Genomic DNA, 14,837 nt, shown 5'->3' with positions numbered 1-14,837 from the left:
CTCTTAAATATAGCCAACGAACAGGCCTCAACTATCTTCTGTGGCAGAGAGTTCCAGAGATTCACCACTCTCTGTGTGAAAAATGTTTTTCTCATCTCGGTCCTAATGGATTTCCCCTCTATCCTTAAGCTGTGACCCCTTGTCCTGGATTTCCCCAACATTGGGAACAATCTTCCTGCATCTAGCCTGTCTAACCCCTTATACACGTGTGATAAAGAAGAGAATTGATTCCTTTGATAGACACAAAAAGCTGGAGTAACTCAGCTTTGTATTGTATTGTATTCAAATTTATTGTCATTGTCTCAGTTAGAGACAACAAAATGAATTTCCCTCACAGGCAGTATCATAAAAATAAATAAATTATTTGCTGCAATCACTCTCAGTCTAAAGAAGGGTCTTAACCAAAAACATCACCTATTCCTTTTCTCCAGAGTTGCTGTCTGACCCGCTGAGATACTCCAGCTTTTTGTGTCTATCTTCGGTTTAAACTAGCACCTGCAGTTTCTCCCTACAGAACTGGTACTTTGGTCATTTCATCATTTGATTCCCAAAGATGGTTTGTGAAATTGAGATTCTGCATTGCCTTCTACAAGGACTTTATTTATTTCTTTGATGAGTAATGCACAAATATTTTTGGGGTGTGTATGGGTTCTAGAAACTTTGAAAATGTTCTCTGGTATTTCTTCATAATATTCAAAACGTTACTTTAATATGTACCCATGCAAATCCCAAAATGGCAATGTAAGCATCTGAAAAATGTCCAGTCCAGTCACAGATTATCAGGTGGCAATTGTAAATAAATGTTACGACTGACCTGAAAATGTCTGTGTACTTTTGAACCAGGATTTATAACAGATGGAAATTCAAAGCTGATCGGCAGCCCTCGCCTACGGCAGGTGAGAGTGAAACCAGCTCCTTGTCCTGTGCCAACGCGATTGGTGGATAGGATCAAGGAATGCCGTGCTCCCTACTCTTACAGTGATGAATACATGTTGGACTTTGGAAACCTTAGTGTATATACAGACTCCTCAAGCCTCGGCTCCTCTTGGCGATATCAGAGTGAATCGCAGTTGAATGGATATCCTGTTTGGGGAAAACTGGCAGTTTATCGAGGAGGTGGCTATGTCGCTGAGCTGGGAACAGAATTCAAAACTGCATCCAGGTAATTAAAACAGTAAGGATAATAAAGGGGGATTTTCTATAAGACCTCAGTTATGGAAATTATGTCACACCTGGAAACATCAGGAAATCATTTACTCACCTTATTGTCATCAAAGATTGGGGGGTTTTCAAATTCTAGTTGATAGCAGTCCAAAAGTTTATTTTTTTAACAAAAAAAACAAGTTGTTGGTGAAACCCAGTAGGTCAGACAAAATCTGTGGACTGATGAAGTGTCTCCACCTGAAACGTCAACTATCCATGTCCTCCAGAGATGCTGACTGACCTGCCGAGTTACTACAGCATCTGCAAACATCTATGTTTCTACAAAACTTTTCTGTTTTTGGTTGCTAATCTGTAACCATTTCATGACCTCTTTCTCTGTCTCAAGTTTTAGTTACTACTATTCCTTTGTGAGATAAGATTTTCAGTAAAAGATCTTTAAACATTCATTTATTCATTTATAATCTTTCCACCTTGAATGAGCTCATTTTGGATGGAATATTCTCTGCAGCATCTGCTGCATTTAAATATCTTTCCCACATAATTAGTCATGCAGAAGACTAGACAAGCTGCGTAAGACTGATGATGTTATAATCAGAACTGATTCTGTTGGTACACACCTTGCAGGAAGCATCTCCAGAGCAAGAGCAACTTTTGTCCATTGGTGGTTGACATACAGCAGCTATCTTCTTCAGTTACAGGCATCATTGTATTTTGATGTATATTTGCAGACTTCTCCATTATAGTGTTTGTTTCTTCCTCTTGAAATCTAATGTTTAACTTTATTTTCCCTGCAGAGTTATTAAGTTTCTGAAAGACAACAGCTGGGTTGATATGTACACCAGAGCCATCTTTATAGAGTTTACAGTCTACAATGCCAATGTAAACTTGTTTTGCGTAGTTACGTTGATGCTGGAGATGAAAGCCATTGGTAAGAGACAAATATATTTTGCTTTTATGCAGTTATTAAGATGACACCAGAGGGAGAACTGAGCACATCTAAGTGGAGGGAGAATATAAAACGATGCATGTAATTAAATCTACTGCACATGAGAGTAGACAACTGCACAGCCTGGTCTCAACAGCTTGTTTCTGTACTGCGATCTCATTGCAAACTATATGGTCATGTTTTGTACTGTGGTAAATCCTCAGCAGTTGTAAACCTCTCTCCTCAGGTGTCTTTCTTGGCAATATGGAGAAGGAGATCATCCGGTTGTACCACTACATTGACGGAAATTACCCTTCCGTTATAGGGGCACAAATTGTTTTTATGCTTGTGGTTATTTATTATATGGTCATGCAGGTAGGTGGAATGATTAGCAAAACATTTTTTTAATTGAATTGAGATAATCTTCTGGAAATTATGCTATTTAATATTGTTGACGAATTGTGCTAAACATTAAAATTGGGTAATTTCCAGGTTTTAATGTTAGTTTCCTTTATACTGTAATGTTTGCATCGTGGTCCTGAGACCTTTCATGTTGAGTCACCAGCTAAAAGCATTGGTCCTTGTCAGACTGGGATCGGAGAGGGGAAAGGGAAGGTGAATTACTGGCAGTCCAAATGCAATGATCTGCAATTCACTCCAAAGTCTGCAGAAGCCTGATCATTTTCAATCATTAAAAACACTTTTGAAAACAAGGAATTAAAGAAAGGTTTCGGATTCTATTCAATGAATTTTATGTGTTGTTTAATTGAAATTACTGGGACTCTGTGGACTTTGAGTGATCGGGCAAACCATGTTCCAGATGCCTGGCAGTGTGGGACAGGCTGGTTCCTGGGCTCAGCTTCTGCCACTAATTCAATGCTGTATTGAATTAAAAGAACTACTTTGAACAATGTGTCTGAACCTTGATCTCCTACCAATGTAACTCTGGAGTATCTTATTTAATAAGAACACAATACCTGAGCATTCAAGACCCGCGGCATTAGTTGCATCCGTGTTATGACTTGTCGCTTCTTATGTTTACAACTTACTAAGTATTTTTTGCCAAGTGCCAATGTAGTGAAGGGGAGACGTCCTTTACTTTATAACTGCACATCACAGCTGGTAAGTCCCTGAGCTTCCCTGTAAGAAACTGGTAGGGTGCTAAAAACAAATGAACATTACACACGGATCATGATTTCTTTAACCCATATCTAAAATTAAATACAGGCCATCCTGGATAACAAATGGGAACCATTTTTACAAAAGTCAAATTTGTCCATGTCAGAAAATATACAAACTATATACACAAACATTGAATGACATTAAAAGCACACACAATGGGTAGATCAATGACTAGAAGTGGAGAGAGAGAGAGGGGAAACTAGTCCTGTTGTTGATAGGAACAAAGATATTAACATACATTCGATATTTGAATTGAATGATATTATGGGAGCTCCCTTGTATGTACAGTGTCCATAAGCAGAACACAAAATGCTGATGGAACTCAAGTCAGGCAGCATCTGGGGAGGGAATGGTGACTAAGTTCCAGAGAAAGGTTGTGACCCAAAATGTCACCTGTCCATTCCTTCCCAGATGCTGCCTGACCTGCTGAGTTCCTCCAGCACTTTGTGTTTTGTTCAGTAGTCCAGCATCTGCAATTTCCCGTGTGTAAGGTACAGGATACTTAGTTGGATGATCAGCCATGATCATATTGAATGGCAGTGCAGGCTCGAAGGGCCGAATGGCCTACTCCTGCACCTATTTTCTATGTTTCTATGTACAGTGTTCATAAAGTCTGGCACTCACAAGGGTCTCAACCCGAAACAGGGTCTCACAAACCGAACACTCACAAGGGTCTCAACCCGAAACAGGGTCTCACAACCCGAACACTCACAAGGGTCTCAACCCGAAGTAAGACTTTCATTGTTTGGGATATATGACAATAAAACATTCCATGACTCTTAACTTTAGTTTCATCTTGGCTCAAACAAAGATCATTCATGATTTGGGGGACTTGGGACTTGGGAGGACTTTGAAAGCCTGGGATACTTTCTATGATCATAGATAATCTGTATTTTAAACTGAAAACATTTAATCTGAATTTTGAACATCTGAAGCCAGAGAGATCACAGGAGCTTGGGGAGCAGTGGCCATGTTGAGGGTGTGTGGATGGAGGCCAGGGGCAGGTGCTGATTAACAGAAACAAAATGAAGAACCCTGTTCTGCTCTATTGTGTCCTGCCGCCAAGTGGCTGGATCACCTCCCCTCCTCTGGGACAAGGTTCTCTGATACTGTGTTTAAGAAGGAACTGCAGATGCTGGAAAATCAAAGGTACACAAAAATGCTGGAGAAACTCAGCAGGTGCAGCAGCATCTATGGAGCGAAGGAAATAGGCAACGTTTCGGGCGAGAAGGTTTTCGGTCCGAAACGTTGCCTATTTCCTTCGCTCCATAGATGCTGCTGCACCTGCTGAGTTTCTCCAGCTTTTTTGTGTATCTCTGATACTGTGGTTGTTGGGAGACCACATATTGGACCATGCATTGTGCAAGTTCTTCCATTTTACTGCAGATGGCTACTCTGTGGTCTCTGGATATATTTTCCTGAAACTTGCTGTTTTGCCTGAGGTGATAATCCTTTTATTATGAATTTAAATAGTAGAGAAAATTGTTTTGATAAAACCTGTTATGCAATGATTCTTATTCTCCCAATCGTGAGTCAAGTATTTTGAGACTAAACTATTTGACTCACCTTGACTATCAGTGGCTAACTGTTGTACACATTATATGTTGCTACAGTTAACCCATCTTAAAGAAAACCACAATTTATCAAAATCACAAGGTTAATCAAGAATGATGGAAAATTATATTTGCATTTTTAATCTACTCTCCCCCGAGGCTATTCTTGCTGGTCTGTAATTGTATTCATTCTCTGGTAATTAATTAAAAGGACCACAAATCATGTTAAGTTTTGCCTGTTAAGAGCTATCATGTAACTTCATTATGTAACTAATCTTAAAGCAGTTCTCCCCAGCTCTCAGCAGAGACTGCTGGAGTGTAATCAAGGTTCCATTCAATTTACCCCTCTCTCACGATTCACGAGGCAAATTAGTACCTGGACAATTTCTGCAGAGCTTTGGAACCTTCTGCACCTGTCCAGTTTAGTAAAATGCGTCATTAATCAACTGAGCAAACAGAAGGTTTATTACATTGACTAACAAAGGCACTGGACTGAGATTAATCCTGATCAATTAAACTCAGATCAATTATAACCGATGAAGGCAACTGAAGTGTATTTAGTTAGAAGATAGACACAAATGCTTGAGTAACTTAGCGGGACAGGCTGCATCTCTGGAGCGAAAGAATGGGTGACTTTTCGGGTTGAGACTCTTCAGTTTTGACCTGTAACGTCACCCATTCCTTCTCTCCAGCGATGCTGCCTGAGTAACTCCTGCATTTTGTGTCGATCTTCGGTGTAAACAGGCATTTGCAGTTCCTTCCTACACATTGTGTATAGTTAGATATGGAGCATGCTGAAACAAATATAAAACACAAAGTTGACATTAACCCCATGCCCTATCTCCGTTCTCAGGGAAAACAGCTAAAACAGAAAAGACTGAAGTATTTCTGGAACAAATGGAACATAATTGACGTGGCCATTATACTGTGCAGCTGGAGTGCATTTGGACTGTATATAAAACGAGCAGTGATTGGACCTAGAGTTATAGAGGACTACCTCCAGAATCGGGACAGGTAACTGGGATATTTATCCAGTTCCTGTAAACACTGGAACATACTGTACTTCCTATGTTGCAGAAATTGAAAGCCTTGTTGTGTGATTGTTGGCCATAAAAGTTGTGAATTTGAGTCCTAAATCTAATCTAGCGTTATTTTCTGGTTGGTGATAAACAATAGACAATAGGTGCAGGAGTAGGCCATTCAGCCCTTCAAAATAGTCACTTGAAATAGTGATGTGACTATTTGTGCCATTTAATTTTAAATGTGCTGTTGGCTGTGATAATGCATTTTTACACATTGTGTCTCATGGAAGTAAGGTGAGAATAAACACTTCATCTTAAGCCCTTTGCTCCTCTAGTATGCACTAGGCCATTGACAAATGTCCTCCACCTCACTCGGTTGATGGCAGTTCTTTCGAGATCTCTCCAGTTGATACATTTCAGACATTTCTGTCTGGGCACTTGGTCAAGAACAAAATACCTGATTATATTTATTTAAAAAAAAGATAAATCTCATTCCCGATTTATGAAGGATAGAACACCTGTTATCCTGCTCCTCTGAGAACAAGAAATGGGTTTAAAATAATTCTTGAAGTAATATTTTCTCCAGCATCAAGGATCTAATATTATTCAACCACTGAGATGTGTAAAGCAGTTGCAAAACAGTGACTTCCAATAAGCGAGTTCGGTATTCCGAAAAACGCAAGGAATCATGGGGTTTGTCAAAGGTCATTCGCCATAAAGTAAAAGTGAACGAAGCGCTCGCTGAACAAACTGCGTATAAATTCTCATCTTTATTCATAATTTATGTGTAAAAATATATTTAATCTGTGGAACAGGGGTGCCAGGTAGCGGGAGAGCGTGGTGCAACAGCGAGAGGGAGACTGGAGAGACTGGACCAGCGGAGAGACATTCTCGGCAGTTGCATGCACAGACCCGGGCCTCATCCGCAGCCAGGATCGAACCCGGGTCCTCGGCGGTGCAAGCGCTGCTGAACCCCCACTGGACTGCCCCCCCTGAGTGTCCCTATCCCCGCCCGGGGGATGGCTGGAGACATCCGGGGCAACCCCGGACCGACGGGACACCGGCCCAGAGCAGCAGCCCACAGGGCCACAGCTAGCTCAGAGAAGAAGCGCCAACTCCAGCCCAATCCCACCCCAACTCCCGAGGAATCCGCTCCCCGATGGGCCGGGGACCATCAGCCACACCCCTGCCCCATCCAGCAGCCACCGGCCAACCCCCCCCGGCGCCGGCGAAAGCCGAGCACCAGCCATCAACGGGGACACACACAAAGAGCTGCAGCAACCCAGCTGGACAGACAGCATCCCCGGAGAAAAGGAATGGGTGATGTTTCGAGTCGAGACCCTTCTCAAGAGGTGTTGCCTGACCCGCAGAGCCACCACAGCACCCTGTGTGTATCCCCGCCAGCACCGAGGGGGCCAACTGACAGCCACTGGACAAGAAGAGAGGCGCAGCCAACGGTCCTCAGCGCCCCCCCCCCCCCAAACCCTAACCTTAACCCTAACCCTAACTGCAGTAGGACCTCCTTGCTTCTAAATTCAAATCCTCTCGCAACATGCCAATAGCTTTCCTCACTGCTTGTTGTACCTGCATGCTTACTTTCAGTGACTGATGTACAAGCACAACTAGGCCTCGTTTCACCTTCCCTTTTCCTAATTTTCCCAGCAGCATGTGAGGCTGGAAAAATACATCTCTGACCCGCAGACCCTCAGCATAGGAGCACCGTAAGGCTGCGTACTCTCCTCTCTCCTTTACTCTCTCTACACCAACGACTGCACCTCCACAGACTCCACTGTCAAGCTTCTCAAGTTTGCAGATGACACAACCCTGATTGGACTGATCCAGGATCGGGAGGAATCTGCCGACAGACAGGAAGTGGCACAGCTGGTATCCTGGTGCCATCGCAACAACCTGGAGCTCAATGCCCTTAAGACAGTGGAATTGATAGTAGACTTTAGGAGAGCTTCCCCTCCCCTCCCCCCACTCACCATCAACAACACCACAGTCACATCTGTGGAGACTTTAAAGTTCCTTGGAACCATCATCTCCAAGGACCTTAAAATGGAAGGCCACCATCGACTCCACAGTCAAAAAAGCCCAACAGAGGATGTACTTCCTGCGGCAGGCAATGATGGTCCAGTTTTATACTGCCATCATAGAGTCTGTCCTCGCCTTCTCCATCAGCTGAGAAGGTTGTTGGCTGCAACCTTCCCCCCCATTTACGAACTGTACACTGCAAGGGCCAGGAAGCGAGCGGGTAAGATCATCTCTGTACCTCTCATCCTGGCCACAAACTCTTTGAAGCACTTCCCTCTGGAAGGCGACTCCGGACTGTCAAAGCTGCCACAGCCAGACATAAAAACAGCTTTTTTCACATGAGCAGTAACTCTACTCAATAACCAAAAGTCTGTAGCCTCCTTTTGCTCTGGTATTTTATTTCATTCACATGTTAAACTATAATGTTTTATTCTTAATGTTTTATGTTTTATTCTTAATTGATTACTGTATATCGTGCTGTTACTTGCGAGTGGAGCACCAAGGCAAATTCCTTGTATGTACACATACTTGGCAAATAAACGTACTTATTCATTCATTCATTCAGCTGAAACCATTCAGAAAATAATCTTCCTTCCTGTTCTTGCCACCAAAGTGGATAACCTCACGATAACCAGACAGGGCTGAACAATTTCTGGAGTTCATCCACGCAGTCTTTAAATCTTTGCCATTGCATCTCCACACTCAACTCTTTAAGTATAATTTGCCAGTTAATCCTAGCCAATTCCCATCTCATACCTTCAAAGTCTCCTTTATTCAAGTTCAGGAGCATCGTCCCTGGATTAACCGTGTCACTCTCCTTCCTAATGTAGAATTCCACCATATTATGGTCGCGCTAACGGTAACATATTTAGATATTCCGGTAGAGATTTTCCCCCTGGAGTCCAAAATCACCTTATCTGAAAAATTCATGCTTTCTCTGCAACTCGTTCCTCTTAGCCACCATGCTCTTTGCGGAAATAGCTGCCCCTTTAAGTACCTTTGAAATCTTTCCTCTCACCTTAAACCTATTCCTTTTAGCTTTAGGTAGACACAAAATGCTGGAATAACTCAACGGGACAAGCTGCATCTCTTGAGAGAAGGAATGGGCGATGCTTTGTGTTGACACCTTTCTTCAGACTTCAGCATTTTGGTTTGACCTTCGATTTAAACCAGCATCTGCAGTTCTTTCTTACACCCTTTAGCTTTAGACTCCCTTCTGTTCACCTTATCTACACCCCTCATGATACACTTCTATAGGCTGTGAAATGGTGGTTGAGAAATGTCCTAAAACTGTAACATGGGCTACAAAACATTTGGATGCAGATGTACCAATTTGATCATGAATTCAAATAACTGCAAAAAGATAAAGGTTTACAGTAGATTTAATAATAAAACATTTGTCTTCATAATCATTATATATGTAAACTGATGGTGTACGTGGTTACTTGCAGGTTCATCAACTTCTATGAGACTGCAATTACTGACTCTGCCCTTGGTTACGTGATTGCTTTCCTGGTCTTACTAGCGACCGTCAAATTCTGGAGTCTGCTGCATTTGAACCCGAAGATGCACTTAATTACTTCTTCCATGGAGAGAGCTTGGGGTAATCTTCTGGGACTTCTGCTCATCATGCTGGTGTTGCTCGTGAGCTACTCCTCTATAGTAAGCAAACTGGTATCCCCACTGTTCTCCCTTGTCCCCGCCCCTTGTCCCCGCCCCTTGTCCCCGCCCCTTGTCTCCATGACCTCCTGCCATCCTACATCCCTTTGAGATATCTTAATATTTTATTTGCATCACCATCTGTGCCATAAAAGCCCTAAAGTCTGGAAAGTCCTCCCTATGTCTCTCTCAAGTTGCTCTTCACATTATTTTTTTGTTTATGCTTCTGATCATGTGTGAAACTTTACTTGGTTGTACTCCTGTGAAGTATCATGGGTGATGCTTTGACCTGGCTAAAGGAGCCATATAAATGCAAGTTGTTAATACTGTAGAAACATATGTTATTATAATTACCCTTACCAGAACATACGAGTGAATTCCCAGTTCAATTGGTCCGTCTGTCCCTTCTTTGTTATGTCACTAACATTATTACAGATTAAAACCAGGGCTTTATCTTCTCTTCCACAGTGTAACCTGGTCCTGGGTTTGAACCTCTCCTCCTACAGAACCTTCACTAGTGCAGTTGTAACAATGGTCCGTCTACAGCTTGGAGTCTTCAACTATGATGAGGTGAAACTGTTGCAATATCACTAAAACAATTGCAAATCGCTCTAATCCCGTGGATGTGCCAGAAATGTGATTTAATTACTGTTTGTGAATTTTAAATTAGGGATAATTTTGGTGCAGCCTAAAATTTACATTGGGGCTGGCATGGTGGCGTAGAGGTAGAGCTACTGCCTAACAGCGTCAGAGAACCGGGTTCCATCGGTACAGTTTGTACGTTCTCCCCGTGACCTGTGTGGGTTTTCTCCGAGATCTTCGGTTTCCTCCCACACTACAAAGACGTACAGGTTTGTAGGTTAATTGGCTTGGTATAAATGTAAAATTGTCCCAAGTGTGTGTGGGGCAGTGTAGGTGTAGCAACTCTGGAAAGAAGGAATGGGTGACGTTTCAGGTCGAGACCATTCTTCAGACTGAATCAAGGGCGAGGGAAACACAGAGATATGGAAGGGTAAGGTGTGAGAATGAGAGATCAAGGGGGACGAAGCTCAAGGAAGATGTAGAATAGATCATTGTTAGCTCGGGGAAGGTGAGATGTCATTTTTATCTATATGTATGGATTACAGCCCTTGCAAGGTGCAAATCACGCAGATTGTGAAATGCTGGTAAACAATGTATCAGATGGAGCTGACTGCTGGGTGTGTGAGGAGCCACTATTCCAACTTTAGCTTGAGTCAGTCTTGTATAAATCTCACCCTCTCCTCCATCAGTGTTGGAGCACTGATGTGCTAAGAATGTAGTGATTGGAAATTGATGTGATCTCTCATTGATGTTGCCAGGAGGACTGGTGTACTGAAAAGCAAGCCCTTGCATTTGAACTGGGTTAGCAATCCTGTAGAGCAAGGTAACGCAGGCACATGCTTACTTCACTTCATTGAAATGTTTTTCAGTGATGCCATCAGAGTGGAGTCTTTGACAGCAGGTGAAATGGGTCAGCCTGTCCAGCACCCAACATCTGTTGAACCTCTGGGCTGATAGGCACCAAGGGGGTGTGTCTGGCCACTGGGCTGGATCCATGGTGGCAACAGCATGGGTTTCCCCCATTCCGCCATCATCACCTTGTCAGGGGAATTTCTCCCAAACCAATTCTGAGGAATTCAGCCCTTAAATTATAGTATGTAATACTACATTTAATCATCCGTACGTACATACCATAAGTGTCGGGGCTTGAATACTGTGAGATTTGATGCTGATTTTTGAATTATGCATGACATTTTGTTACATTTTGTTCAGGTGCTGAGAAGTAATCCAGTCTTGGGTGCATTCATCATCACTACCTGTGTGATCTTCATGACCTTCATCCTCATCAATGTCTTTATTTCTGCCCTACTCGTGTCCTTCAGTGAGGAGCGACATAATCCTATGGTGCGTACCTACAGTGGGCGGACTCTTTGTTGCTTTTGCCAACTGCTGGTGTTACTTTACTGTCTGAAATGATCACATAGTCAACTCATGTTACACACATGCACACACACTCACCGAAGAGTGATCTTTCTCTCCCTCACCCAATTACCATTCATAAACAAAACTCAGGAGCAAGTTGCAAACACAAATGTATACATATTGATCCCCAGCTACATCTCATGTCTTCAGAAGATTTTATCCTTGGTTCTCTTATAAAAATAACAGAAATAATCTTTTGCTCAAACTTACTCCAAAAAGATACTACAGAAGATGATGCTGTTAATATTCAAAGCTCTGATTTGTAATACATTTGCAGTCTGATTTCATAATATTTGGCGTCGCGCATTTGTTTCTTTAACTGTTTTACTTCATTTTAGGGGCTTATTCCGAAAAATACTTCCCTTAATTATTTTTGATGGCTTAATTTAAATTTCCCATACACAATTGTGAGAAATGTAATGCTTTCATACGTTCCAATACCACTGCCTGATAATTGTAGTAGCCAACTTAAAGGATGGGTAAATGCACCTTGAATGTCTTTTTTACCCAGAGGGTTGTGAATCTGTGGAATTCTCTGCCTCAGAAGGCAGTGGAGGCCAATTGTCTGGATGCTTTCAAGAGAGAGTTAGATAGAGCTCTTAAAGATAGCGGAGTCAGGGGATATGGTGAGAAAGCAGGAACTCGGTACTGAATGTGGATGATCAGGCCATGATCACAGTGAATGGCAGTGGTAGTATCTTAACCTCCTGATGATAACTCGTGGAATAGATTCACGATTCAAGAGACATCTATTGTCACATGCACCAATTGGTCCAGTGAAATTTGGGGTCACCATACAGCCAGACGAATAAAAAAGAACAAAACACGATAGTATTTTAACGTAAACATCCCCTGCACAGTGGAATCAAAGTTTCCTACTGTGAGGGAAGGCCCAAAGTTCAGTCATCCTCCTCTTTGATGTCCTTTGATTTTATGGAATGGCTGGTCCATTCTAAGTGGACAGATTCTTGGTTCTTGGTTACTTGGTGCTCCAAAATATTCCAACTGGAATATAAACTGGAGGTGGTGAAGGGAGAATAGTCATAGTAGAATAGTCCTGCATGCCTGGAAAATCTCATTCAAATATAAACATATTTTTGGAGACCTTGAAAGAACAGTTGTTGATTCCTTCGTCTGGGGCCATGGGTTCAGATTAAGATTTGGGAAAGCACAGACTGAGATGTTCAGCAATTTTCTCAGCATTGCAAATCCATGGGATTCTCCACCAAAGGAGCAGCACGGTGGCGCAGGGGAAGAGTTGCTGCCTTACAGTGCTCGCAGCACCAGAGATCCGGGATCGATCCCGACTACGGGTGCTGCCTGTAAGGAGTTTGTACGTTCTCCCCGTGACTGCGTGGGATTTCTCTGAGATCTTTGGTTTCCCCACACACTCCTAAGACATACAGGTTTGTAGGTTCATTGGCTTGGGTTTGTATACTGGGTGTAAAGTGTCCTTAGGCGTGTGTTAATGTGTGGGGATCGCTGGCTGGTGCAGACTCGGTGGGCCGAAGGGACTGTTTCCTTGCTGTATCTCTGAATTAAACTAAAAAACTGTGTTTAGTCAAGATGAGATTGATAAATTGCTGGAAACTAAGGGAATTGAGGAAATTGGGGATCGTGTGAGAATGCGGATAGTGTATAGGGTCTCATTAATCAGCAAGGCACACTTAAAGAGGAGAGTAGAATACTGAACATTTTATGCATTACATAACCTTGGGCATTACAGTGGAGTTGGCTCCATATTGGCTTTAGATAACTACAGGCCAGGACTGGTGTCCCAGTGATTTATGCAATACATATATTTTATCCCTTTTCATTTTATTTACCTGGATTTATTTTTCTTTAACCTAATCTGCTGCTGCTTTACTGTGGGAAATTGAAAAAAATCAAATTTTCTTTCAGTAATTCAGTAAAGCATGTTGCATTTCAATGAATTCTATTTCTATGATGTTGTTAGCTGAAAGTATTGTAAGGTTTGTGTGTGTGTATAGGGATTTTTTTTAATAGACTACAGGTAAAAGCAAAGTCACAGGAAGTGAAAGATGAGACTTCCAAAGTTCAGTGATTATATTGACTAATTCTGTAGCCATTACTGAGAAATGTAAACGCAGATGGACAGTGTTGTAAGAATCGAATACTTGAACTTTTCTGTTACCTGGTTGATCCAATTACTTTTCAGCCTTCGGAAAATGAAGAAATAGTTGACTTACTTTTGACAAGATTATGCGGCATCGTTGGAGTTCAAAGGAAGAAGAAGAGAACGCCTCAGTCAAATGCTGAAGTGATGGAATCTTTGCTCTAAGGGGAAAAGGCAAATCACCTAAAGGAACCAAATGGAGAAAACCAGACACCTTATTGAATGGTTGCATAATTCTGCAAAGGGGAGAAACTATGTGATGCAAAAGTTAATGAAGAGTGCAGATTATTTCACAACAAAAATGCAGTGCTTTTTTTTTTGAATAATGTCTTCATTATCTTTTTTTTTTCGCCTTCCATCACAGTGAGGAAAGTGGAGGAGTCACTGTGGTGGATGTTTATGTTCAAATGTATTTTGTGTGTTTTGTTGCTTTTTATTGGCATGACTGTACGGCAAATCAAATGTTGCAAAACATACGATGATTATTATTAGTGTTTTAGGTAATTATTAGACATCTTAGAATTCATGTAAAGTTGATAAATTGCTAGAAAATATTCCATTTGGGAACATGAAAGCAGGGAAGAAGAAACAAGAAAAATTGGATGCTGAAAGAACTCAGCAGGTCAAGTAGACAAGAGAGACAAAGGGTGTGCGGTTGCTAAACACTTTAACTCCCCCTCTAATTCCCGCACTGACCTTCTTGTCCTGGGCCTCCTCCACTGTCAGAGTGACGTCCAATGCAAATTGGAGGAACAGCACCTCATATTTTGCTTAGGCAGCATATAACCCAGCGGTATGAATTCTAATTTCTCTAGCTTCAGGTAACCCTTACATCCCCTCTCTCTCCATCCCTCCCCCACCTTGGTTCTCCGACTAGTTTCACTGTCCTGATTAATTTTACTGATTGTATGCCTCCTTGTCACCTTCTCCTCTATGGAAATGTGGAACCATTCTACATTTCCATATCATCATCTGCTTTGATCTGTCATTTTCACACCTTACCCTTCCATATCTCTAGACTCCCTCTCCCCTGATTCTCAATCTGAAGAAGGGTATCAACTCAAAATCGTTCCTTCTCTCCAGAGATGCTGCCTGTCCTGCTGTTACTACAGCATTTGTGTCTATCTTCTGAATGTCAATGATGCAGGTTGAGATCG

General features: G+C 42.1%; 1 protein-coding gene across 1 annotated transcript in view; it reads left to right on the top strand.

The window, feature by feature from the left end:
• LOC116982972 (polycystic kidney disease protein 1-like 2) overlaps positions 1 to 14,013 on the top strand; it is an 84,928-nt gene extending 70,915 nt beyond the window's left edge. The window contains exons 25-32 of the mRNA XM_033036505.1: positions 844 to 1,162; positions 1,959 to 2,092; positions 2,337 to 2,464; positions 5,678 to 5,838; positions 9,332 to 9,542; positions 10,008 to 10,109; positions 11,334 to 11,465; positions 13,723 to 14,013. Of these exons, the coding sequence (XP_032892396.1) occupies positions 844 to 1,162; positions 1,959 to 2,092; positions 2,337 to 2,464; positions 5,678 to 5,838; positions 9,332 to 9,542; positions 10,008 to 10,109; positions 11,334 to 11,465; positions 13,723 to 13,845 (1,310 nt within the window). The 3' untranslated portion in view covers positions 13,846 to 14,013. The remainder of the gene's footprint in view (positions 1 to 843; positions 1,163 to 1,958; positions 2,093 to 2,336; positions 2,465 to 5,677; positions 5,839 to 9,331; positions 9,543 to 10,007; positions 10,110 to 11,333; positions 11,466 to 13,722) is intronic.
• Positions 14,014 to 14,837: the final 824 nt, after the last annotated feature.

The sequence above is a fragment of the Amblyraja radiata genome, chromosome 17 (genome assembly GCF_010909765.2).
Source record: "Amblyraja radiata isolate CabotCenter1 chromosome 17, sAmbRad1.1.pri, whole genome shotgun sequence".
NCBI classification, from domain to species: Eukaryota; Metazoa; Chordata; class Chondrichthyes; order Rajiformes; family Rajidae; genus Amblyraja; species Amblyraja radiata.
Note: the sequence above shows the minus strand (reverse complement) of the source record. Positions and strands in the feature narration are given on the sequence as shown.